This window comes from Nerophis lumbriciformis, linkage group LG04 (assembly GCF_033978685.3).
Source record: "Nerophis lumbriciformis linkage group LG04, RoL_Nlum_v2.1, whole genome shotgun sequence".
NCBI classification, from domain to species: domain Eukaryota; kingdom Metazoa; phylum Chordata; class Actinopteri; order Syngnathiformes; family Syngnathidae; genus Nerophis; species Nerophis lumbriciformis.
The window spans coordinates 35905008-35929845 of record NC_084551.2 but is presented as its reverse complement, the minus strand read 5'-3'; the positions used below and the strand labels follow the sequence as shown (position 1 = coordinate 35929845).

At 42.0% G+C, this 24838-nt stretch overlaps 2 protein-coding genes across 5 annotated transcripts in view; one reads left to right on the top strand and one right to left on the bottom strand.

The window, feature by feature from the left end:
* The window catches only part of snx10b (sorting nexin 10b), a 61972-nt gene that overhangs the window by 1862 nt on the left and 35272 nt on the right, over positions 1-24838 (top strand). For 2 of the 4 annotated variants that reach the window (XM_061953748.1, XM_061953743.1), the window contains exons 3-8: positions 5-400; positions 11703-11812; positions 14283-14409; positions 14617-14717; positions 14797-14898; positions 18541-18750. In XM_061953748.1, coding sequence (XP_061809732.1) covers positions 14311-14409; positions 14617-14717; positions 14797-14898; positions 18541-18750 — 512 coding nt within the window. In that variant the 5' untranslated portion in view covers positions 5-400; positions 11703-11812; positions 14283-14310. Of the gene's footprint in view, positions 1-4; positions 401-655; positions 2094-11702; positions 11813-14282; positions 14410-14616; positions 14718-14796; positions 14899-18540; positions 18751-24838 lie in introns of those variants that run through there. The other 2 variants (XM_061953753.2, XM_061953762.2) reach the window with 1 other exon arrangement.
* The window catches only part of skap2 (src kinase associated phosphoprotein 2), an 86004-nt gene continuing 79698 nt past the window's right edge, over positions 18533-24838 (bottom strand). The window contains exon 12 of the mRNA XM_061953700.1: positions 18533-18672. The gene's annotated coding sequence lies outside the window, so the exon portion shown is untranslated. The remainder of the gene's footprint in view (positions 18673-24838) is intronic.

Genomic DNA, 24838 nt, shown 5'->3' with positions numbered 1-24838 from the left:
ACAGATGTTTCTTTTACGCCTCTGGCACGGTGGACGGCCTTAACCGAACGTTCGACGGCATCACACCTCCCGCCAAAACGTTCCGAAGAAGTCTATATTGAAGATTTGCTTGCGGAGGAGGAAGTTTTAACCCCGCAAAAGACTCCTGCCATTGAAGAATTGTTCCCGGACAAAATTGTCGAAAAAGACGTCGAATGTCCCACCGTTGAAGACTTGCTTACGGAGGATGCGGAGGATTTTTTCCCGGTAAAGAGTCCAGAGGAGCCCGCCGACGAAGTCGTTGAAGGCTCGCTTGTTGTGGATGAGAAGGCTTTTCTCCCGTCAAAGATTCCCGACAACGAAGGCTTGCTCACGGACAACATCATCGAAAAAGACGGCGAAAGTCCTACACGCTCCCGCTGTAAGTTATTTTTGTTTTCTGCATGTTTTTCCTAAATGCGTCGTAGTTTTGAGGAGCTCCTCACACTAGAACGTTGTCAGCCCAAATGAATTTCGCGCTCAGAGAAGTAGGCGGGGTTTGATTCCGGAGGTGGGGGTTTGTTTCCGGGTGCGATTGTGAGAGTGTCGAGTGAAAACGACAGCGCCATATGCGGTTAAAGTCGATCATGTTTTTTTTTTTGTTTTTTTTTTGTTTTTTAAATTTTTTTTTTTACAGGCGGTAAGAAGAAGAGGAAGAGAAAGAGTCGAGAGCCGAGCAGACTGGAGCAAAAAAGACAACGGATCAAACAACACTACAAGATACTGGCTCGTACCTTTGAGATGCTGTCTGACATTGTTTAATACATGTTTGATTGATATAACTGCTTTATAATTTTTTTAATTTTTTTTAGAGAAATAGAATGGTCGATGAAAAAATTTTAGTTTCGCCTGAATTAGTGGAGGATGATGGAGAAATAGAAAACGAAAACGTTCCTAATCATCATTTAGAATCAAATAAAGGGGTAGAACGTGATTCACAGTTTTTCAATCCTTTACAACAAGCGCTACGTCATGTAGAATCAAATAACCAAGCAGAATGTGATTCGGACTTTTTTCATTCTTTACACATTGCAATTTATCATTCAAACTGGAAATCAAACTATAACCCGTATTTGCAAGATACTCATAATGGATTAAATTTAAACACAAACACAGACGCACACACGCAACCGCAGCAACAGGGAGATTTGGAGGGTGAAGGGGTACAACCACAGGGTGACATGGTGGGGGTGCAGCAGCATCGGACAACTCATGACTATCCAAATTTAAATGAGACCCAGAGAGGTGAGGGTTTAAATGTCTTGAGACGCGAAGTGTTTAACAATGTCGAGTTAAAAAGTGTTTTATCTTTTCCTCAAAACAGCGGTGTAACAGATTACGCCACATTTTACCGTCGAGTCATGGGGAACCTTGAAAACTTGACAAATAGGGTCGTTGAGGAGGCTAGACCCAACGACATCGTTCAATTAGAGTTTATCGGTGACAGGGCGCGAAAACACGCTTCATTTACGTTTCAAAACGATGCCGGGGAAGTAATGAATGCTTTTCAAAACGTGCTAGACCTGCTGGTACAATCAAACGCAGAAATTATGAACGACGACGAAATACAGGTAGTAGTTCAAGTGATACATAATCCTAGAGGCGGTGTTAGAAGAAAAGCCGAAACCCTTTTGGAACATGAACTCAACAAAAAGAAAGCTCACTATCTGTATAAACCAAACAACGTGAATAATCATCTCTGTTTTGCCATCAGCCTAGCCCATCTGATTCATCCCGAATTTACGGATAGTCAGGCTGTGCTGGAGGCTAAACAAATACAGAGAAAAGCGGGCTTAGACGATCAAACCCCCGTCACTTTCAGTCATATTCAAGCGTTTGAAAAAGTCGTGCGACGTAAAATTGTCATACTGTACAGAGAAGAGGATCAACGCCCCTTCTCGCTGTTTGAGACAGATTCCCCTAAATCAGATAATCCGTTGTATTTGTATTTATCTCAAAATCATTACAACGGTATCATCAACATTAAAGGATTTTTGTCAAAACCGTACGTTTGCCACTACTGCTACAGAGGGTACTTCAAAGCCAACAGACACAAATGCGACGGTCATTGCGTGGTCTGTACAATCCCCGACTGTGTAAAAATAATGACAAAATCAGTCTTTTGTCAGGATTGCAACATGTGGGCACGTACACCTACATGTGTACTCAAACATAGGGAAAAACACACGGTAATGGGTAAACTCCTCAGCATTTGTGATCGGCGGAAAAAATGCCTTGAATGCGGGCTATATTACGAAGTACCCGTTTCTACAGGTATCGACAATCACAAGTGTCCCAAGTCAAAATGTCGAATACCGTATTTTCCGCACTATAAGGCGCACCGGATTATTAGCCGCACCTTCTATGAATTACATATTTCATAATTTTGTCCACCAATAAGCCGCCCCGGACTATAAGCCGCGCCTACGCTGCGCTAAAGTGAATGTCAAAAAAACGCTGCGCTAAAGTGAATGTCAAAAAAACAGTCAGATAGTTCAGTCAAACTTTAATAATATATTGAAAACCAGCGTTCTAACAACTCTGTCCCAAAATGTACGCAAATGTGCAATCACAAACATAGTAAAATTCAAAATGGTGTAGAGCAATAGTAACATAATGTTGCTCGAACGTTAATGTCACAACACACAAAATAAACATAGCGCTCACCTTCTGAAGTTATTCTTCATTCGTAAATCCTTCGAATTCTTCGTCTTCGGTGTCCGAATTGAAAAGTTGCGCAAGCGTGGTATCCAAAATGGCGGGTTCCGTCTCGTAGAAGTCATCGGGAGTCAGTGTCGCTGTTGTTCTGTGAATCCTGCCTTCCGGAAAGCTCGGACCACAGTTGTGACCGAAATATCTGCCCAGGCATTTACGATCCACTGGCAAATGTTGGCGTATGTCGTCCGAGGCTGTCTGCCCGTCTTAGTGAAGGTGTGTTCGCCTTCGGAGCTGTGTGAAAAAAGCCACCCGGCCTCTTCGCGTAAACTTCCCTTAACCACTCGCTCATCTTTTCTTCATCCATCCATCCCTTCGAGTTAGCTTTTATGATGACGCCGGCTGGAAAGGTCTCTTTTGGCAAGGTCTTCCTTTTGAATATCACCATGGGTGGAAGTTAGCATGGCAAGCTAGAACCACAGTGAAGGATGACTTCTCATTCCCTGTGGTGCGAATATTCACCGTACGTGCTCCCGTTCCACAGTGCGGTTCAGTTGCTGTGAAATACGGTAGTAATCCGTGTGCGGATGGAGAGATTGCGTCTTTTTATGAACCGGATCGCTTAGTAGGAGCCATTTTGTGGTCTTTACAGATGTAAACAGGAAATGAAACGTACGGTGATATCCGCGCGTTTTTTCTTCTTCTTCCGGGGGCGGGTAGAAGAAGAAGCGCTTCCTGTTCTATGGGGGCGGATGCTTTCCTTGGCGGTTGCTTGCGTAGAAGAAGAAGCGCTTCCTGTTCTACCGGGAAAAAAGATGGCGGCTGTTTACCGAAGTTGCGAGATCGAAACTTTATGAAAATGAATCGTAATAAAGCGCACCGGGTTATAAGGCGCACTGTCAGCTTTTGAGAACATTTGTGGTTTTTAGGTGCGCCTTATAGTGCGGAAAATACGGTATGTAAAGTGGAGTTACCCCGCAGTGACACAGAGGCAGCAGGAACAGGACATCTTTGCTATATACAAAAACTACCAAGCGATGTAAAGCACAATGATAACATCATATTTTACGATTTTGAGACGTTTGTTGGTGCCAACAGTACACACATTCCCTTTCTAGTCTGTACAAAGACGTTGCAAGGAGAAGAGTGGTGTGCTTTTGGTACGGACTGCGTTACAGTTTTCCTCACACATTTTAGGAAAGCTTGTTATCGTCAATCTACATTTATCGCGCACAATTCGAGAGGATTTGACGGATACTTGATTCTGAGTGGTATGGTACAGTTGGGCATAGCTCCCTCTATCATTATGCAGGGGAGTAAAGTTCTCTGTTTTGAAGACCGTGATTTTAGGCTAAAATACATTGACTCGGTTTCCTTTCTTACCATGCCACTCAGTGCCATGCCTAAAGCGTTGAGACTCAATGATTGCTGGTCCAAGGGGTATTTTCCTCACAAATTTAGTTCGGAGGAACTTTTAAACTATGTTGGAAAATACCCCCCAATCAGCAACTACGGAGTAGAACGCATGACGGCCGACGAGCGGAACAAGTTTGAGACGTGGTATTGTAAAAAGAGCCGGGAGGTCTTTGATTTTCAAAAACAAGCGGTACATTACTGCAAAAACGACGTCGACGTTCTTCGTGCAGGATGTCTCAAATTTAGAGCTGAGTTTATGCATGAGACGCATGTTGATCCTTTTAGCCGTATCACCATAGCGTCAGCCTGCATGAAGGTGTTTGTGACTAATTTCCTCGAACCAGACTCTCTAGCCATACCTTCCCCGGATAACTACCGAGGGACGTGTAAAAAATACTCGCACGCCAACATCCAATGGTTAGAATGGGAGGCGCATCGTCGTGGAATTTTTATACAGCATGCTTTAAACAAAGGAGAAAAACAGATGGGGTCATACTTTGTAGACGGATTTGCTGTAATCGGCGACAAACCGTTTGTCTGGGAATTTCAGGGATGTTTTTATCACGGATGCCCGACGTGTTTTGAACCCAGTGCCGTATGTCCTTTGACAAACACTCGTTTTGAAGAGTTGCACAGGGTTGCCGAGGAAAAAATGGAGGCGTTAAAGCGCGACCACAAGGCCAACATCATTATCATCAGAGAGCACGAGTGGAATGAGATGAAAAAATCACAACCCAGGGTGATAAACTTTCTCAAAACTCACAATTTCCCCGAACCTCTCATCCCACGAGATGCTCTTTTTGGGGGTAGGACGAGTGCCTTCAGCTTGAGGCACACGGCAGGTGAGAAGCAGCGTGTATTGTATGAGGATGTCACCTCTCTCTACCCGTACGTCAACAGCGCATTTCCTTACCCATTGGGTCATCCCGTCATCATCCACACGGATTTTGAGGATGTTCAAAACTATTTTGGTCTGGTCAGAGCTATCGTTCACCCTCCTCGAGGTCTCTATTTTCCAGTGCTACCCTACAGAACGGCCAAAGGCAAACTAGTGTTTACACTTTGTCGCACATGCGCCGAAAACAATAACCAACAGGGACCATGTGAGCATGATGAGGAAGGTAGGGCGCTGACGGGAGTTTGGGTCACGGTTGAATTCAACAAAACTCTGCAGTTGGGGTACAGAGTCGATAAGATTACGGAGGTATGGCACTTTGAAAAGCAGAGCGGTAGCGTCTTTACGGGTTACGTTCAAACTTTTCTAAAGGGGAAGCAAGAAGCTTCGGGGTATCCTAAAGAAGCTGTCGATGCAGAAAGCAGGGAAAAGTACATTCGCGAATATCGTGAAAATCAGGGAATACTGTTGGATGCTGCAAAAATCAAGGTCAACCTCGCCAAGAGACAAATGTCAAAACTCTTTTTAAACAGTCTTTGGGGAAAGTTTGCGGAGAGGCACAATAGAACTCAGACCACCTTGGTGAAAAAAAGTGAAGAATTTTACAACTTTGTATTTTCAGGAAAATATACGGTTGAATATTTCTCCTTTCTCAGCGATAAGATTGCTATGGTGCAGTGGAGATACGGCAAAAACAGCGTGGTGCTTTCCTGTAACACAAACAATGTATTTATCGCCGCTTTTACCACCGCTTACGCACGCTTGAAAATGTATGGTTACCTAGAGAAGCTGCAAGAGAGAGTTCTTTACACAGACACCGATAGTTTAATCTACACGGTAAACGAGGGGGAAGGTTCTCTGGAGACGGGCTCCTATCTAGGGGATTTGACGGATGAGTTGGGGGGGCGACAGCATTCAAGAATTTGCCTCCGCCGGTCCAAAGAGTTATGCCTACCAAACCCTACGGGGTAAAAAAAACTGTGCTGCATGCCAAGGGAATTACTCAAAACAGAGAGTGTTGCGAAAGGGTGAACTTTGACAGCGTCAAAGATTTGGTAGAGGGATACCTACAGGGAGAGAAAACGGGTGAGATATACACACCTCATCATCAAATTGCTCGTGATAAAAGGGGCTTCCTTTTAAAAAACACTTCATTCGAAAAGAAGTTTAGAGTAGTGTATGACAAAAGACGGCTCTTTCCCGACGGGAAAACTTTACCATTTGGGTATTAGAGAGGGAAGAAAAATGGACAAAATGGAACAAGTAGACTTTGATCCTAGATTGTATACACCTTTTTCATGCTTGGTTGTAGGGCCTAGCGGTTGTGGAAAGACTTTTTTTTGTAAAATGTATATTGGAAAATTGTGAACACGTCACGAACTCTGCACCCGATAATATTGTGTGGATTTATACTTCTTTTCAACCCATCTATGCAGAACTAAAAAAAAAGAAACATTTCTATCCCCTGCGAGGAAAAGAAGAAGTAAAAAAGTGACATTGTCCCCGCATTGGCTAAACCTTGAATGATGTGACAAAACTTTTGTTTCAATAAAATGTTTTTTATTCATCAAACGCATTGTGTACAGCATTTTCATTTCATTTCAACAATTCAAAAAAAGTTCCTAAACAACAGACAGTTTGTGCGTTGCAACTACTACTATTATTCTTATTCCAACTTGTACAACGTTGCAATTTTTTAACCAGGGTATATGCTTCTAGATCTTTTTTTTTTTTTTACTACATCATCGTCGTATAAAGACAAAACTTGTTCAAAAGACAGTCCGCAAAATCGATGGTACAGATAATAAACACAGTGTTGACCACACACTACGGACAAAGGGTGTGAAGCTGAAGGTTGTGGTACAATATCCGCTCAGAACGATTTTCCAAAAAGCTCTCAAAATGCTCCGAGGATAGTAGTCAAAATCGGGAGAAAATCCATAAGAATAAAAAAAACAAAAAAAAAACAAAAAAAAAAAACCTTAAAAATAATTTTAAACATTTATATGCACGTACAACACTTAAAACTTTTAGCATATCAGTATGTAAAATAAAAATTACGGAATGGATTAAGTAAAGAAGTTAAAAATTGAACTGATATGATCCTGTTTAAGAGATCAAAATATTAGTGCTTACAGAGTACAAAGAAAAATAATGATGAGAAATACTTTCAACCTTATTAAAAATAAGATATTCTTCATCTCAGTATGTTATTATTTTATTCATTCGTGAGAAACAACACAGTGTATCTAAAACATTTTGTTTTTATTCATGAAAAACAACACATAAAAACAACACAGTGTATCTAAAACATTTTGTTTTTATTCATGAAAAACAACACGATGTATCTAAAACATTTTTCTATAAACTATAATCAAGGTTTGATGTAAAACAGGTATACCGTAGGTAAATTTAATCGCATTGTGTAGTTTTTGTAGTTCAAACAAAACATTGACGGGGATGTCACGTCGCAGACGATACATTGTCATATCAACAAACAGAGCATATAAAACAAACACATGACAAGGTGAGGGTTGAAAAGACTTTTCTTTAGACCATCCAGCCAAAATGATTTCAAAAATGTCAAAGTCCAAAGCATGAGAGACCACGGCTTTCCTGATAGTTTCCCATGTGGGCTGAGAGCGGGCATAGTCAAGAATGATTTGTAGTTTTTGAGGTCTGTTTAGTTTTAGAATAAATGCTTCTATCACATCCGTCAATGGGTAAATAACAGCGTGGTTCTCGACAAAGTATACAAGCTTTGCCCAATAATTACCCACCTTTTTTTTTAATTCTTCCAACACTCTGTCACCATATCCAAATGTCCCAAAATCGTTCCGTCATCCATCACCATTTCGTTGTACATGTCATCTATGCACCCCCAGATATCTTTCTCAGATTCCAGTTGAGACAGCAGAGAGTCGGCGTAGGCTTCAACCCTTGAATCCTCGGCCTTAATACGACAAAGCATCAGCAAGCGTTGAATGGCCTGAATGAATTTAGGCGTACGCAGACTCTTGACGATTTTGGAGTAGTTGTACAGCAGAAAGTCCTGTTCGTACGGTTCCAGGCATGGATGTTGTCTCTGGCTCGGATGGTTCACCCAGCAGCCGTAGCACTCGTTCTGCCTGAACCTGCAAATGGCCTGGCTGAGGAGATGAAACACGGCCGTTTTCACCGTGCTGGCGAAAAACAACAACAGACCCCCATCGGTTTCATCGCTGATGTGCAATGTGGGCTCCAAGAGTGACGGGGATGGTGGCTGGGATGTTGGAGGAGTTATGTTTACGAAACAATTCTCTTTTTCCTCCTCCTCCGCATCATTGTCTGGCAAAGACTGTGTAGCGTCGCTGGTTTTCATCCCCCGTCTGCCGAGGCATCTGCTGAAGCGACACGGCTGGACTGAAGGCGTCTCTTCGTCGTACGCATCCTCCGTCGTCTCAGGAGGGTTAAAAATCTCAGCCATGGCTGCATCCATGGTTGCTTCATCAGTCTGTTTTAATTGGTCCTGTGGTATAAAACAGGTCTTTACGCGTCTAATTGTCTTGTTTGCCATTTTCTTGTTTGAGAGGTCCTTGCGTTCAGAAAGGGAACCGATGTGGCTTAGTCAAAAATTGCAGGAATGGTTTGTTTTTAAAGGGTACAAAAAAAAAGGAACCGATGTGGATTGGTCAAAAAATTGTTGGGGTGGGTTGTTTTCAAAGGGGGTGGAGTCCGATAAAGAAAAGTTTCGACCAATCAGACTATCGGAAGGGTTGTTTTCAAATGGTATTGGTTGAGGTTTCGGCGGGAGTATTCCCTTGAAGGTTATTGGTTGAAACTGAAGCGGGGGAGGTCCTTTCGTACTCCGTCGGGGGTGTGGTCTCAAAGCCCAACCTTCTTCTCGTTGTCACCATACATTTCCAATTCCGACTGCTTCGAAACAAGACGTCTATCTTCTCCTTCATTTCCCCCATACACTCTCGCCATGCCGCTATGGGCACGACCACCACCGGTGTAAACACCCCGCATTCGGAGTTGAAAGACTCCAGGGAAAAGACGTCTGGCTCGGTCAACTGGGGCGTATAGGAACCGCTGATTTTAGGAGCACGGAGACTGGGGCGGAAAAACCAACGACCTGAGGCCGAAGATTTCGTCTCCCCAGTAGCGCTAAACAGAATTCTTCTCTCACTCAACTCATCCATCGTCGGGTAAGTAAACAAGCTTCCTTTTACCCGTTTTTCCATCGTAGAAGGATCATGCCAAAGGACATCGGGCATTGTCAGACTTAACACATCCCAATCCACGGTTGATAGCGAAGAAGCAATCGAAAAAGGGCTTTCGTCTCTTCTCTCTTTCAGCTGAAACAAGCAAATATCTCCTGTCTGATATTTGAAAACATATCCAAAAGATCCAACCATTCCGTAAGCATCCAAGCACCATTTCTCACGCAAAGACTCGGTTGGAGGAATTTGAGTGCGTTTCAAAAAAACTCTACTTTTGCGAGGAGCGGCCAGGTAAGTTTTATTATTTTTATAAATGGAAACTGGCGTTTCACTAATCACGGCTGCTGAAACAAAGGGCTTCTCCATCTTTTCCATTTCCTCTTGGCGCTCGTACTAACAAATACTTTGTTATAACCAAACCCATTCACATATATATATGTGTGTGTGCGTATGTGTGTGCGTGCGTGCGTGTGATTTTTTAACATTTTGAGGACTTTTGACCACTTTTCCAACTTTTCTCCCCCACTCCTCCCACGACTGCGGGACTCGTGGGACTCCTCATACCCCCCTCCCTCTGACCTTTCCATAACCCCACCTCCTCTTCTAGGGTCATCAATCATTTCTGACACAAGGTGTATCCCGGTCATTAATCATTTCTGACACAAGGTGTATTCTCCCCCACCCCCTCCCTCTGACCTTTCCATAACCCCACCCCCCTTTGACCTTTGACCCCAAGGTCATTAATCATTTGACCTTTTGACCCTAAGGTCATTAATTTTTTGACCTTTTGACACCTAGGTCGTAAATCATTTTTGACAGCTAGGTCGTAAATCATTTTTGACATAAGGTGTGGACTTCTTCTCTCTAGCAGACCTGGGCAAATTAAGGCCTGGGGGCCGCACGCGGGCCGTTAAGCTTTTCAATCTGGCTCGCCGGATATTAAAAATATTATTTTTAGATCTTGAAGATGGAAACTGAAGCTGCCATTATGATGTGCAGTGATGTTTTCAAATGACCGGAAGTCTTGAACTATACAAAGTGTTTCAATGGTTGGAATCTGCGCTTTTGCATGATATACTAGTTACTATGGTAATCTAATTAGTTACTATGTTAATCTAATTAGTTACTATGGTAATCTAAGTCACAGCAGCCCAGTCGAGGTACCAAGCAGTGTGGGTGGGGAGCGTTTCCACAGAGTGTTTCCAGACTGGCCAGCCTGAAATGCGGGTACCAGGGACAGACGCGGAAGGAGATTTTCACAACAACGTTCTAAAGCTTAGTGATATATCAGATTGTAAGTAAATTCCATTCCGTTTTTTCAGGCGGTCTATCATAACGTTTTTAGCATTCAATCAGACATTATTGTGAGGTTTTGTATTAGTGTTGCTGAAAATCAGATATACCGGCCCCCAGACACATTTTCTTCTCTAAATTTGGCCCCCCGAGTCAAAATAATTGCCCAGGCCTGATACAGTACAGAGTAACACAACAATTGCCAAAAGATCTGCAAAAAATCACTGAAAGGACAAAAAAGTCACACTTTCTCCCCCTTGGGTAAATCTCACATTGGTGCCCCGAATACTTTTTGTGCGTCTTTTAAATGTGAAGTACTTGAGTAAATGTACTTAGTTACTGGAATGTGTTTTGTAACCTACCATGTTTATTTGTTTTTTAAAAGAAATTTACATTAAAACTAAAAAAAAAATAAATAAATAAATAAATAAATAAATATATATATATATATATATATATATATATATATATATATATATATATATATATATATATATATATATATATATATATATATGAGCGCTAACCAAAACAGCCATCTTATTTTCTTTGTAATTGATGCACAGTGTGTGAAAAGATGTTAAATGTAGCACTTTAGAATGTGACACAGGATGTCATTATCAGTCAGTCATTCCTCACATGGAAGGGACGTATCCTGTTATGGGATGGACGCTTGACCTTTAACCTGTTAAAAACAAACCTGTACTACTGATCGGCTGTTACTGTGTGTGTGTGTGTGTGTGTGTGTGTGTGTGTGTGTGTGTGTGTGTGTGTGTGTGTGTGTGTGTGTGTGGACACTGTAGAGATACGGTAATAAAATAATTATTGTGCAACCTTTACTCTTTCCTGTGTATTCTCTTCTCCGCACGTTTCCGAGCATGAGCTTGGTAAAAGCTGACAAGTCATTCAGCAGCAAACGTGAGCAGCTGGACAATGGACGCTATTGTAAAGGACATGATGGTTGTAGTTTTTTGTGATTTTAGGGACAAGGTGCTTGAAGGTGTCCTACATGGCGACACTTGTAACTTTGCTTTTACTTTCATTTGTTCTCCCTCTGCAAGGACATTGTGTGATCTCGTGGCACACTGAAAGAAAACTGCACAAAATATACTCAACAATGTGATTACCGCAGGACTGGAAGGGCAAAGGGGAGGGGCCAATGGGAGTCTTGTGACATTATTTTGAAACCTTTGCTCCTATTCTTTCTTTTTTTTATACAGTAAATAAAAGGCTCCAGCGCATTGCAAGTGCAGCACAATCCGACATGTTATTGAAACACAAAGACATAGCTGGCCAGCAAGGGAAGGAAGTAAAGGCCTGGTGAAATCAGGTAAGCATTTAGATTTGAGATATTCAGTTAAATTGTTTTGGGGCCACATTTCCAGAACTCTAAGGACCAGAGGCCAGACTTTTGCCTTCACTATTATTTAGTATATACTGGCTTACCAGTGTCCTCTACAGTAGACATTTGGTCTATTTATTTTGTCGGAGTTACATGAGCACTCTGCTGTTTTTAAGGATTTTCTGCAAAAAAGCTAGTCAAAGATCATCTTTATGATAGCACTCTTGTGCTTTTAAGAAACTGCTGCAAGTCTCTGACAAGTTTTTTTAAAGGACCTAAAATGGAACCTTGAGAAACACCACTAGTAAAACTAAAGAAATTGTACAAATGACTACAGCAACATCTTGCCTAGTCTATAAAATCTGCTACACCTCCCTGATACCGAAGTACATGTCAAACTACTTCCTTAACGTAAATGACCGCCATAACCACAACACCAGAGGGAGCTCCACGAACCACATTAAACCCAGATTCCGAACTAACAAAGGTCTTAACTCATTCTCTTTCTATGCCACATCAATATGGAATGCACTCCCAACAGGTGTAAAAGAAAGGGCATCTCTATCCTCCTTCAAAACCGCACTAAAAGAACACCTCCAGGCAACTTCAACCCTATACTAACACCCTCCCTTCCACAACCCACCTCCCCGGATTGTAAATAATCAAATGTAAATAATCAAATGTAGACACTTTTTCTTATACTTTCTGATCACTCTCTCTATGTCCACTACTTGCTGTACATATCCTACCAAGTCAGTCCTACACTGTTCCAATGTCCATTTCTCTGATGATGCAATTGTTGATGACTGAAGTGTTGATACCAACCAAACCTAACCCCGCCCCCCTCCATATGCCACACCCCGGATTGTAAATAATGTAAATAATTCAATGTATATACTCTGATGATTATCTTGTGTGATGACTGTATTATGAAAATAGTATATATCTATCATGAATCAATTTAAGTGGACCCCGACTTAAACAAGTTGAAAAACTTATCCGGGTGTTACCATTTAGTGGTCAATTGTACGGAATATGTACTTCACTGTGCAATCTACTAATAAAAGTTTCAATCAATCAATCAATCAATCTTGCGAAAAAATGTGTGACTGCCAAAAAAGGAGAGCACTTAATGAGGTGCCTTGCGGAACGCCTCAGTTATGTAAATCACAGTTTGTAAGTTTGCGAGCAAGTTTAAAATGTCAACGCAAGGATCTGCCAATGGGTTTTAACTGGTCCAAGTTCCTCTAAATGAGGAGTTCTTAACCCTTTTGACCTTGGGGCCTAACTTTTCTACTACTGAGGGAACATGGGTCAACTCAAATATTAACACTGAATCGGTAATCTCACTGTTGATTTTAATCCTATTTAATAATTATACCTAACCTACTTACAGTTTACCACCTTGTCAAATGATATGAAACCATGTGTTGATCACAAAGATGATCATTTATTTAACACATAAACCTTAGGCTTAGGTCAGGCTGATTAGAACAATAAATACTTATCAAATATACTGCATAAAAACGGACTTATAAATAACTGACGAAAAAATACATTTACCTACAATTATGTTGTGCTAAATTAAGCAAACTGAATTAATAATGAATATGTTTCTTAACTAAGCTGTGTAAGTGAAAACACAGTTTCACCACTTTAGTCATAATTATTCTGCTTAAGAAACTTCCATCCCATCCATTTTCTACCGCTTATTCCCTTCGGGGTCGCGGGGGGTGCTGGAGCCTATCTCAGCTGCACACGGGCGTGAGGCTGGGTACACCCTGGACCTCATCACAGGGCCAACACAGATAGACAACATTCACACTCACATTCACACACTAGGGCCAATTTAGTGTTGCCAATCAACCTATAACCAGGTGCATGTCTTTGGAGGTGGGAGGAAGCCGGAGTACCCAGAGGGAACCCACGCAGTCACGGGGAGAACATGCAAACTCCACACAGAAAGATCCCGAGGCCGGGATAGAACTCACGACTACTCAGGACCTTCGTATTGTGAGGCAGACGCACTAACCCCTCTGCCACCGTGGATGGATGGATGGATGGAAACTTCTCTACGACTTTAGCTCCAGACTTCTTCTGTTCGTTTGCTATTGTCATTACTGCCACAAGTGGTGGAAAAGTGTATTGCACCTGAGTACTGCTGCGGCCCATACGGATCAAATCTGAAAAACAAATATTTTGGCGGCCTTTGAGGTGGAGCCCATGACCCAACAATGGTTAAGAAAAACATTGATTCAACAGTTGCACTTAAGCGTTTTTAGGAATTTTCTGCAAAAATGTTTGTCTCCCAAGTTTGGGATGACGCCTATAAAATAGCCCTTGTTTACATTAAACAAAAAATTATATGGATTTTCCGAACTTCTTTTTTTTTCTGTTACGTTGTCATGTCACTTCCTCTTTGTTGTTTTTAAACCAAAAAAGCTTCCCTTTTTTTCAGTCAGTCTCGACAGCAGCTTCAGTCCTCCATGCAGCAGCAGGCCATCATCAGCGTGTGGGTCCGAGACCCGCGCATCCAGAATAATGACTTCTGGCATGCATACATGGACTATGAAGTGTGCTTGCACGTGAGTACAATAAGAAGTAACTGTTTGACGTGGCAGCCACTGATCGTTATGCTTCACTCAGCAGTGACAATGTGAATGTGTGCTTGTCTTCATGTGCCCTGTGATTAGACACACCTCCCGCCTCTCAGTCAGCTGGGATAGGCTCCAGCTCACTAGTGACCCTGAACAGGATAAGCAGTGGAAAATTGACTTTTTCTTGTCTTTTAGACGGACAGTGTGTTCTTTACCAGGAAGACTTCGAGAGTGCGAAGGAGGTTCAGTGAGTTTGTGTGGCTCAGACAGAGGCTACAAGCGAACTCCATGCTGATGTGAGTAGAAATGAGCAAAAATGTGCTCCGCTTCCCGTGTTTGCTCTGCTAAATGTTTCTTTTTATTTGTTGCTCTCAGGGCGCAACTGCCAGACCTGCCACCCAAGAACCCTTTCTTCAGTCTGAACAATGCCCAGCAGATCTCAGAGCGCATTGCGGGCCTCCAGAGGTTCTTGGAAGAGTAAGAGTCAAAAAATATTGCCATGTTTTTATTTTTTCCTAGGCCATTTGCGTCCCCACAAAATAAAATATAGAAAACACGGTATAATTTATGAAGGGAATTGTCCTGCACATTGATCTGATTGCATAATTAATAAATACAATTGCATTTGACTACCCTAAACACTGGTGAAAAAAAGGTTTTGCCCCTCCCCGCTTCCTTTATTACGAAATATTACATTTTTTACATATTTGTGTTAATAATAATGAAAAAATAATGTATTAGATTTACAGTATATAGAGCTTTTTTTCCACAAATAACTGAAAACCTATCATTCATTCACTACACATATAGAGTTAAAGTACCAATGCTTGTCACACACACACTAGGTGTGGCGAAATTATCCTCTGCATTTGACCCATCACCCTTGATCACCCCCTGGGAGGTGAGGGAAGCAGTGGGTAGCAACGGTGGCCACGCCCGGGAATCATTTTTGGTGATTTAACCCCCAATTCCAACCCTTGATGCTGAGTGCCAAGCAGGGAGGTAATGGGTCCTATTTTTATAGTCTTTGGTATGACTCGATCGGGGTTTGAACTCACAACCTACCAATCTCAGGGCGGACACTCTAACCACTAGGCCAGTGGTTCTCAACCTTTTTTCAGTGATGTACCCCCTGTGAAAATTTTTTTAATTCAAGTACCCCCTAATCAGAGGAAAGCATTTTTGGTTGAAAAAAAGAGATAAAGAAGTAAAATACAGCACTATGTCATCAGTTTCTGATTTATTAAATTGTATAACAGTCCAAAATATTGCTCATTTGTAGTGGTCTTTCTTGAACTATTTGGAAAAAAAAGATATAAAAATAACTAAAAACTTGTTGAAAAATAAACAAGTGATTCAATTATAAATAAAGATTTCTACACATAGAAGTAATCATCAACTTAAAGTGCCCTCTTTGGGGATTGTAATAGAGATCCATCTGGATTCATGAACTTAATTCTAAACATTTATTTTGTTGAAGTATTATTCAATAAATATATATATAAAGGATTTTTGAATTGTTGCTATTTTTAGAATATTTAAAAAAAAATTCACGTACCCCTTGGCATACCTTCAAGTACCCCCAGGGGTACGCGTACCCCCATTTGAGAACCACTGCCCTAGGCCACTGAGTGATGGTGGTAAGATACATTATTCCTTATCTCGACTATACATTATAAATTGGTTTCTTTATAAAAACAAAAATACATATTAGGAGTGTTCCAATACGACTTTTCCACTTCCGATACAATACCGATATTGGAGCCTTGAATGTTGGCCGATACCGACAGTATTTCGATACAACATCAGCAAAAATGATAATTACTAAGAGAACAATGGTAGGTATGAAAACACTAACCTTATGATAAATGTATGCTTTTGAGGTAGAGTGTTAATTTGTATTTTGGTGAGACCTAGGGGTCAGAATAATTCATTAAATTAAGTTAACGCAGTCAATAGAATAATGCAGACATGTTTGTTACTGGATACTTTCTAAGACAAGACTCTGTTTATGTAAGTTATATGCAACTATAATTTTTATTTGTTTATATTGACAAACATGTCAGGTTTTGGACTGCAATATTGTTCAATTAAGGACACTTATAACGTACGTCTAACTTGTGTGCTTAGTTGTTGTGTAGCTGCGGACTCCTCATAGCTTACAGTATAGCCTACCATGATTACATTTTGTAAATGACTTGACTAAAATAGAAGAAATTACCAATCTTGTGTGATTATTGGAGGACATTTAGATGTTAACTGGCTGTCCAATTTTACTCAAGTAAACACGCTGCAGGACGTCTTGTAGCGGACCTTGTATCGGACATTTAAATGCAAGCCGGTATCATCCGATACTTGTTGTTTTGCTGATATCAGACCGATACACGTTATCAATATTGGATCGGGATAGTCCTAGTATATTTAGTTAACCATCTGGGGACATCTATCCATCCATTTTCTACCGCTTGTCCCTTTCGGGGTCGCGGGGGGTGCTGGAGCCATTAAATTTTAATTATCTTCAAAGCCACACAGACATTAAAGTCCTTAAGTTTTTGAAGGGCGTAAAAATGTTTTGGCTTCATTTTTTAAAATTATTTTTTACCTTTTTAGCTCAAATTTCTCAAACTTCAGTCCTAATCAAAAATAACAATTGAAATGAATTTGGACCCTTTTGAAGGACTTTTGATCTGATAATTTCACAGGTTTAAGATAGTAAAAATAATGTTGCGTTCCATTTATTTGGGAAGTGGGAAGTCGGATTTGGGAATGACGTCGCTGCCATGTAGAACGCGTTCCAGTTACAAAGTTGAAAATCAAGATGGCCAAGTTTACACTAAAGTGACCTTACCATATATAAATGTAAAACAATACATTGTATATAGTTGATTTACTGTGACAAAAACGAATCAGAAGTGCAAATAATGGTTATAATAGAAGCAGATATCATTTTATGAAGGTCCTGGGTTCAATCCTGGGCTCGAGATCGTTTTGTGTGGAGTTTGCATGTTCTCCCCGTGACTGCGTGGGTTCTCTCCGGGTACTCCGGCTTCCTCCCACCTCTAAAGACATGCACCTGGGGATAGGTTGATTGGCAACATTAAATTGACCCTAGTGTGTGAATGTTGTCTGTCTATCTGTGTTGGCCCTGTGATGAGGTGGCAACTTGTCCAGGGCGTACCCCGCCTCACGCCCGTGTGCAGCTGAGATAGGCTCCAGCACCCCCCGCGACCCCGAAAGGGACAAGCGGTAGAAAATGGATGGATATCGTTGTTTACATCCAGAGTTGCCATCTTTGCCAACTCGGGGGTGGTCAGAATGCTCCGACATTTCCCTGTTGGTATTTCGACAAGGAACTCTGAAATTACGACTTCCCAGTACAAATGGAAAGCACTGTAATTCTAATTGAAAACCGGTTGATCAAAAGGCCCCCAAAGGGTTCAAATAAAATAATACCAATTGGACATAGAAAATGTAATTTGAAAAACCTTCATAATAAAAAGGATGTACAATGGAGGAACACAACAAAAATGATGGCCAAGGTACAGCAAACATTTGCTGAATAAACCTGAAGGTTAAATTCTCACTGTAGTCAAGTCCCTGCGGTTTCACCCAGTCCTGTTACCCTCACACATTACCCACTCTGAGTATATATATTATAAGCCACATGGTTCACATAGGAAGTTGCATCATTCAGTTCTTCTGTAGGCCATGGGAAGGCCCAAAATAAAAAGATGTTGAAATCCCAGCACAGTCCTGTTGCCTATTTTTTTGTGTCATTTGTTTTATTTTTCTTCATATTTATATAATACTGTGCCTAGTGTCAATATGCTAATTTTTAAAATGCCATGTAGTTATATTTCATAAAAAGTAGTTTCTAATTCTAGTTCTAAAACTCATACTTGTTACTTTTAACCATGCTACTCAAAATGAGTCCACTTCAACTTAGAAACTTGTATGAAGATAAAATGATGTTGAGATGCCGGACGTGGGCCAATACACATTTTAAAATGGCTAAATATTAGATTTAGACTTTTTTTAAATAATTTATTTGAAGATAATTTCAAGCACTGATTGGGTAAAGTGTACCTCCTGCTAATGTTTCACTATCCTCTCATCCAGGATCCTGCAGAGTCCTCTGCTGCTGTCTGACAGCTGCCTGCACCTTTTCCTGCAGTCCCAGCTCAGCGTGGCCAAGATGGAGGAGTGTGCGGCAGGAAGGACACATTACTCTGTGGCCCAGGCGGTCCAGTGCTGCGGAATCAGGAGGTTTCTATCACAAGAGGACTTACAGAAGGACTTGAGTATGTCGGGCGACTCCGACTCAGACAGGTATCACTTTACAGTATTTTGGCTACACGCCACATGTGCACACTTGTTTTCCACTTCAGGTTGAAATAGTTCCACTTCTCCTATCTGGGGATTTTTGTGACCTCAATGACGCAATGAGATAAAGTCCAATGTCTAGTTTTAAACAACCTTGCATTTCTTTGAATTGACAATCTGTTTCCCACAGGAAATAACAAAAGAAGAAATGGTGTTCCAAAAACTAACTATTTCTATCATAAAACATTTTTCAAAAACTGTACAAGCAATGTTTGAAGACACAAACCAACTTTTTACCAGTCATACCAGTGTAAAAGAAGTTAAAACAATGCTAATACAGTGGAACCCGCTTATGTTGATGCCCCTCGGACTGATTGACTGATGTCGTTTTTGACGTAATCAAAATGGAAACACAATCTAGCCATTGTTTATACTTTTACAGAAACATAAGAAGAATAGAGGACAATAAACCTATTATTTTGTAGCGGTGCTCCTAAAAATAGATTCACATCCCAATTCAGAATTCTCGAAAATTGATATAAAAATGTTTATAAGTATATATATATATACACACATATATATACACACTGTACAGGCCAAAAGTTTGGACACACCTTCTCATTTCAATGCATTTTCTTTATTTTCATGACTATTTACCAGAGGTGTGGACTCGAGTCACATGACTTGGAATCGAGTCAGACTCGAGTCATGAATTTGATGACTTTAGACTCGACTTGACAAAATGTAAAAAGACTTGCAACTCGACTTAGACTTTAACATCAATGACTTGTGACTTCACTTGGACTTGAGCCTTTTGAATTGACATGACTTGACATGACTTGCTACTTTCCCCAAAACCCAAAGATGAAAAAGTTATTCGGGAGCGCTCCGTATTTATCATTGTGTACTTGTCTATCAGCGTTGCGTGTGTCAGCTGGTGTGGTCTCAGTACAACAGCCAATCAAATTAGATCTACTTTGTTTTCATCACACAGCATTCATCCAATCAAATTGCAGGACAACCAACGAAGAAGACATGTCCAAACCACACGCCAGTGAACAAAAAATGATACCTAAAATAATTTTGTTTGGGTATAAAAATTACGAGGTGGTCAACACAAAACGGTTTGCAGTATGCAACACATGCGGTTCGAAAATGACTGATGGAGAGGCAACAACTTCCAACTTCGTCCGGCATTTGAAGTTGCACAAAGAACGGTAAGTTTTGAATGTAAGATAACGTTTATTGGCTAAGTAACGTGACTTTTATTTGCTGTGTAGTTAAATCAGTGAGGCTGTAAACTCACTGCTAACGTTATACGTTATTGCAAACACGGGAATCTGTTGCAGTTCACTACCTTATTCATACTTTTTGTTCAGTGATTTTTTTTAAGCAGGGTTACGTTAGTCAATATATCACACGTAACGTTAGACGGCGGTCAGCAGCACCGCGTATTTTAGCCACCTAAAAAAAGACAAAAATAGTAAAATAAAGGTCAGTTAAAATGTATACTATATCATGAATATGTGTACCGTTTTAGCTAGCTTTCTGACATACTGTTGGTTGTTTACCTCAGTGGTCCCCAACCACCGGGCCGCGGCCCGGTACTGGTCCGTGGATCGATTGGTATCGGGCCGCACAAGAAATAATATTTTTTATTTTTTTTTATTTTTTTAATTAAATCAACATAAAAAACACAAGATACACTTACAAGTAGTGCACCAACCCAAAACAACTCTCTCCCCCCTTTTGTTCTGGGCATTGAACATGAAGACTCTTCCTTCACTGTTACGAGTGGCCATGAGAGTCTTGGCAGTGCCTGCCTCCAGTGCTCCAGTGGAGCGAGTTTTCAGCCATGGTGGCATCATACTACGCCCCCATCGTGCACAAATGACTGACAGACTCTTGGCTAATTTGGTCTTTTGCAAATGCAATGCAGCATAGGGCCCTGACATATAAAAAGTAAAACTTTTTTGTTATGTTCACGTATATGTCATGTTTTTTCAATGTTAACACTTTTGTACAAATAAGTACATTTGCACTTTATTTTTCAATGTGTTTGTTCTGTAAAGGAATGAGTTAATGTTTAAAATGACTGGTTAATAGTGCTATTATAAAGTGCAATGTCAGCACAATTTTCTTTCCTGCAATTTAAAATGCACTTGTTTTAATAAATAAATACAGCGTTTGAAAAGCATACACAATCTGTGTTAATATATTAGTCTGTGGTTAAAAGGACTTGAAAGGACTCGAAACTCAAAATGCAGGACTTAGGACTTGACTTGAGACTTTCCAGTCTTGACTTTGGACTTGACTCAGGGCTTGCCTGTCTTGACTCGGGACTTGACTCGGACTTGAGGGCAAAGACTTGAGACTTACTTGTGACTTGCAAAACAATGACTTGGTCCCACCTCTGCTATTTACATTGTAGATTGTCACTGAAGGCATCACAACTATGACACCTGTGGAGTGAAAACTATTTCTTGAAGCTCATCGAGAGAATGCCTAGAGTGTGCAGAGCAGTAATCAAAGCAAAGGGTGGCTATTTTGAAGAAACTAGAATATTAAACATGTTTTCAGTTATTTCACCTTTTTATGTTAAGTACATAACTACACATGTGTTCATTCATAGTTTTGATGTCTTCAGTGACAATCTACAATGTAAATAGTCATGAAAATAAAGAAAACACATTAATGAGAAGGTGTGTCCAAATCTTTGGCCTGTACTGTATACATTTTTCACTGCATTTTTATTTAATTCTAAAGAATACATTTTTGGATTAAAAACTATTATTGACATTAATATTATTATTTTTCTTTATATAATTTTTTTGATTTCTTTTTTTTACTTTTTTATTTAATAAGTATTGTATTTGTATGTTTTCTTAATTGCTTTTTAAATGTCTATCTTAAGTATTATAAAGCTAAAACTGGGTTGTAATTAGGGTTGCTGTATTTTCTTTTATTAGCTTGATCAACATTGTGATTTTTGTAAATACAATTTTAATATACTGTGCGTATAAGTTGTACGTCAGCAGCCAAGAGGAGCTTTTGTAACCTGTAACCTTTTTGGAAGGTTTTATCATAATTTATAAATACATTCGTATACCAAATAATATACTCCGAGAATCGCGTTGAACCGGAATTAATTCTGAATCGAATCGTCACCCTAAGGGGGAGACAAAGACAGCCTCTACGTGGCCTCCCCTACGAGTAGCTTACAGGTTCAAAAAGCCTACAAAAGCGAAACTAATGTCTTTACCACGTCTGCAGACCACAAAAAGCCTAGTTGGTTTAGCGTTACTGCAGCTCAACGTTGAAGGCCTTACCACCGCTAAACTCAACGTCATCCAACAGATCGCCATTAAAAAAAAGGCGACTATCGTTCTACTTCAGGAGACTCGCATTGAAAACAAGAACTTCCTGAGGTAGGGTACACCCTGGCTGGTCACACCGCCGACAAACATCACGGCATAGCTACATTCGTTCGTAACGACATGGCTTGGTCAGCTATAGCACAGTCCGCAAACGATGCAGAGGTAGAATGGATTACAACTAAAGTGCAAGACACCACCATCGTCAACATCTACAAGCCGCCTCCGACTAGGTTCGCCCCAACATCTTTGCCAATTGTCCCAGCCCCCGCCATGTATGCTGGTGATTTCAACAGCCAGCACACAGACTGGGGCTACAGCAGCTCCAATGCTGATGGTGAATTCCTGGCAGAATGGGCCTCGGCCGCCGATGCGACACTCCTATACGACCCAAAAGAGCCACGCACTTTCTATTCTGCACGCTGGAACAGCACCACCAACCCAGACCTGGCCTTTGCAAAATGTCGCGACAACGAACCGCTACCAGTAAGACGCATTCTGGACAGATTCCCCCGATCACACCACCGACCATCGCTCATAACCATTCCATCTCTGGTCCAGCCTGTGGAAGGGAAGGATGTGAGGAGGTGGAACTTCCGGAAAGCAAACTGGGTAGGTTTCACACAGCAAGTGAACAAGGCAGTTGCTGGTCTCCCACACCCGCGCCCCACCAACTTGGACATCGCTTATGACTCATACTGCAAGATGATGCTGGCTGCCGCCAAGAAGAACATCCCCCGCGGCATACGCAAAGCCTATGTACCCTGCTGGGATGACGAATGTGAAGATCTACTTCACGCCCACACAGAATCACAAACTAGCGACGACAGGGATATAGCAGCAAACAACTTAATCTGCAGACTAAATGAGAAACGCAGGCAAAGATGGACGGAGACAGTGGAATCAATCGACTTCACACACTCTAGTCGTCGGGTGTGGCAGACCATGAACAAGCTGATGGGCAGGTCGACAACCCCAGCACAATGTCCCATCACTGCAAATTCCATCGCGTCACTATTGCTGAGCAACGGCCGCTACCCCAATGCAGACAAGGACTTCAGCAGGAGAACATCGGCAAAAGTCAGTGAGCTGCACAGGGCACCAGGCTGTGATCTCAACCTATCCTACGATTTCACAACACAAGAAATCGGGCAGGCCATCCAACGGCTGAAAACGGGTAAGGCACCAGGCATCGACGGCATCCATCCGGAATACATAAAACATCAAGGCAAGAAGGCTACCGTCTGGCTGTGCTCCTTCCTCTCCATGTGTCTCCGATGTCTGAAGCTGCCAAAGATCTGGCGTCGTGCCAAGGTGATCGCTCTGCCGAAGCCAAATAAGCCTAGTGATGACCCTAAGGGATACCGACCCATCTCACTGCTGTGTGTTCCATATAAGGTCTTGGAACGCCTCCTCCATGCACGTCTCAACCCGGTGATCGACCCCCAGCTGCCTAAAGAACAGGCTGCCTTCCGAAGCGGTAGGTCCACGGCGGACCAGGTGACCCTTCTGTGTCAAGACATAGAGGACAGCTTCCAGGCAGTGGAGAAGGCTGGCGCTGTCTTCTTGGACCTCACAGCTGCATACGATACTGTCTGGATGCGTAGGCTACATATGAAACTTCTGGAAACCATCCCAGACAAACATATGGTGAACTTCATCATGGAGATGATGAGCAACCGCAGCTTCCGACTACACACCAGCAATGGCCAATGCAGTAGGGTGAGGAAACTTAGGAATGGCGTCCCACAGGGCTCAGTGCTGGCACCAATGTTGTTCAACATTTATATCCATGACCTGCCTGCAACTCAGTCAAAGAAGTATGGCTATGCAGATGATCTGGCCATCCTACTTAGTAAGCCATCCTGGGAAGCAGCGGAACAGGGCCTCTCTGAAGACATAAACACCCTGAAATGGCGTCTCAAGCTCAGCATGGATAAGACAACATCTTCAATGTTTCACCTCAACAACATGGAAGCAGCCCGTGAGATGAACATCACGGTGGATACAGTCCCAGCCCGTTCCCACGTACCTCGGTGTGAAACTTGACAGAACACTGACATTCAAACAACACCTGCACTGTGCCAAGGCAAAGACAAGTGCCCGTGCCGCCCTAATACGGCGGCTGGCCGGCACGACATGGGGAGCTACGACGAAGACACTGCACATGTCCACGCTGGCCCTGGTGTTCTCAGCCACCGAGTACTGTGCCCCGGTTTGGTGCCGTAGCCCCCATGTAAAGAAGTTGTATGTCGCCCTCAACAGCGCCCTGCGGACCGTCTCCGGGTGCCTGCGAGGGACCCCAGTAAACCAACTGTCCATCCTCGCTGGCATCGCCCCGGCAAACATCAGACGAGAAGCAGCCACACTAGCCCTCTCCCGAAAGGCACAGACCAGCGAATCCCACCTCCTCCATAAGATCGTCACAGAAACACCACGACGCGTGCGCCTAAAGTCAAGGCGCCCTTTTGCCATGCAAGCCCACGAGCTGCTCAGCACAACATCAGCTGATATTTCCAAGGCCACCTGGGTCAAGACGAGATGGAGAGAACAGTGGAAGTTAGCAGAACCATCTAGGCTGCACCACTACATCGACGACCCCACAGACGTCTCCGGCCAGGAACTGCCCCGGAAGCAGTGGACAACCCTCAACCGCTTGAGGACCGGCGTCGGACGCTACCGAGCAGCGAGGAAGAGGTGGGGACTTGCGGAAGATGCCT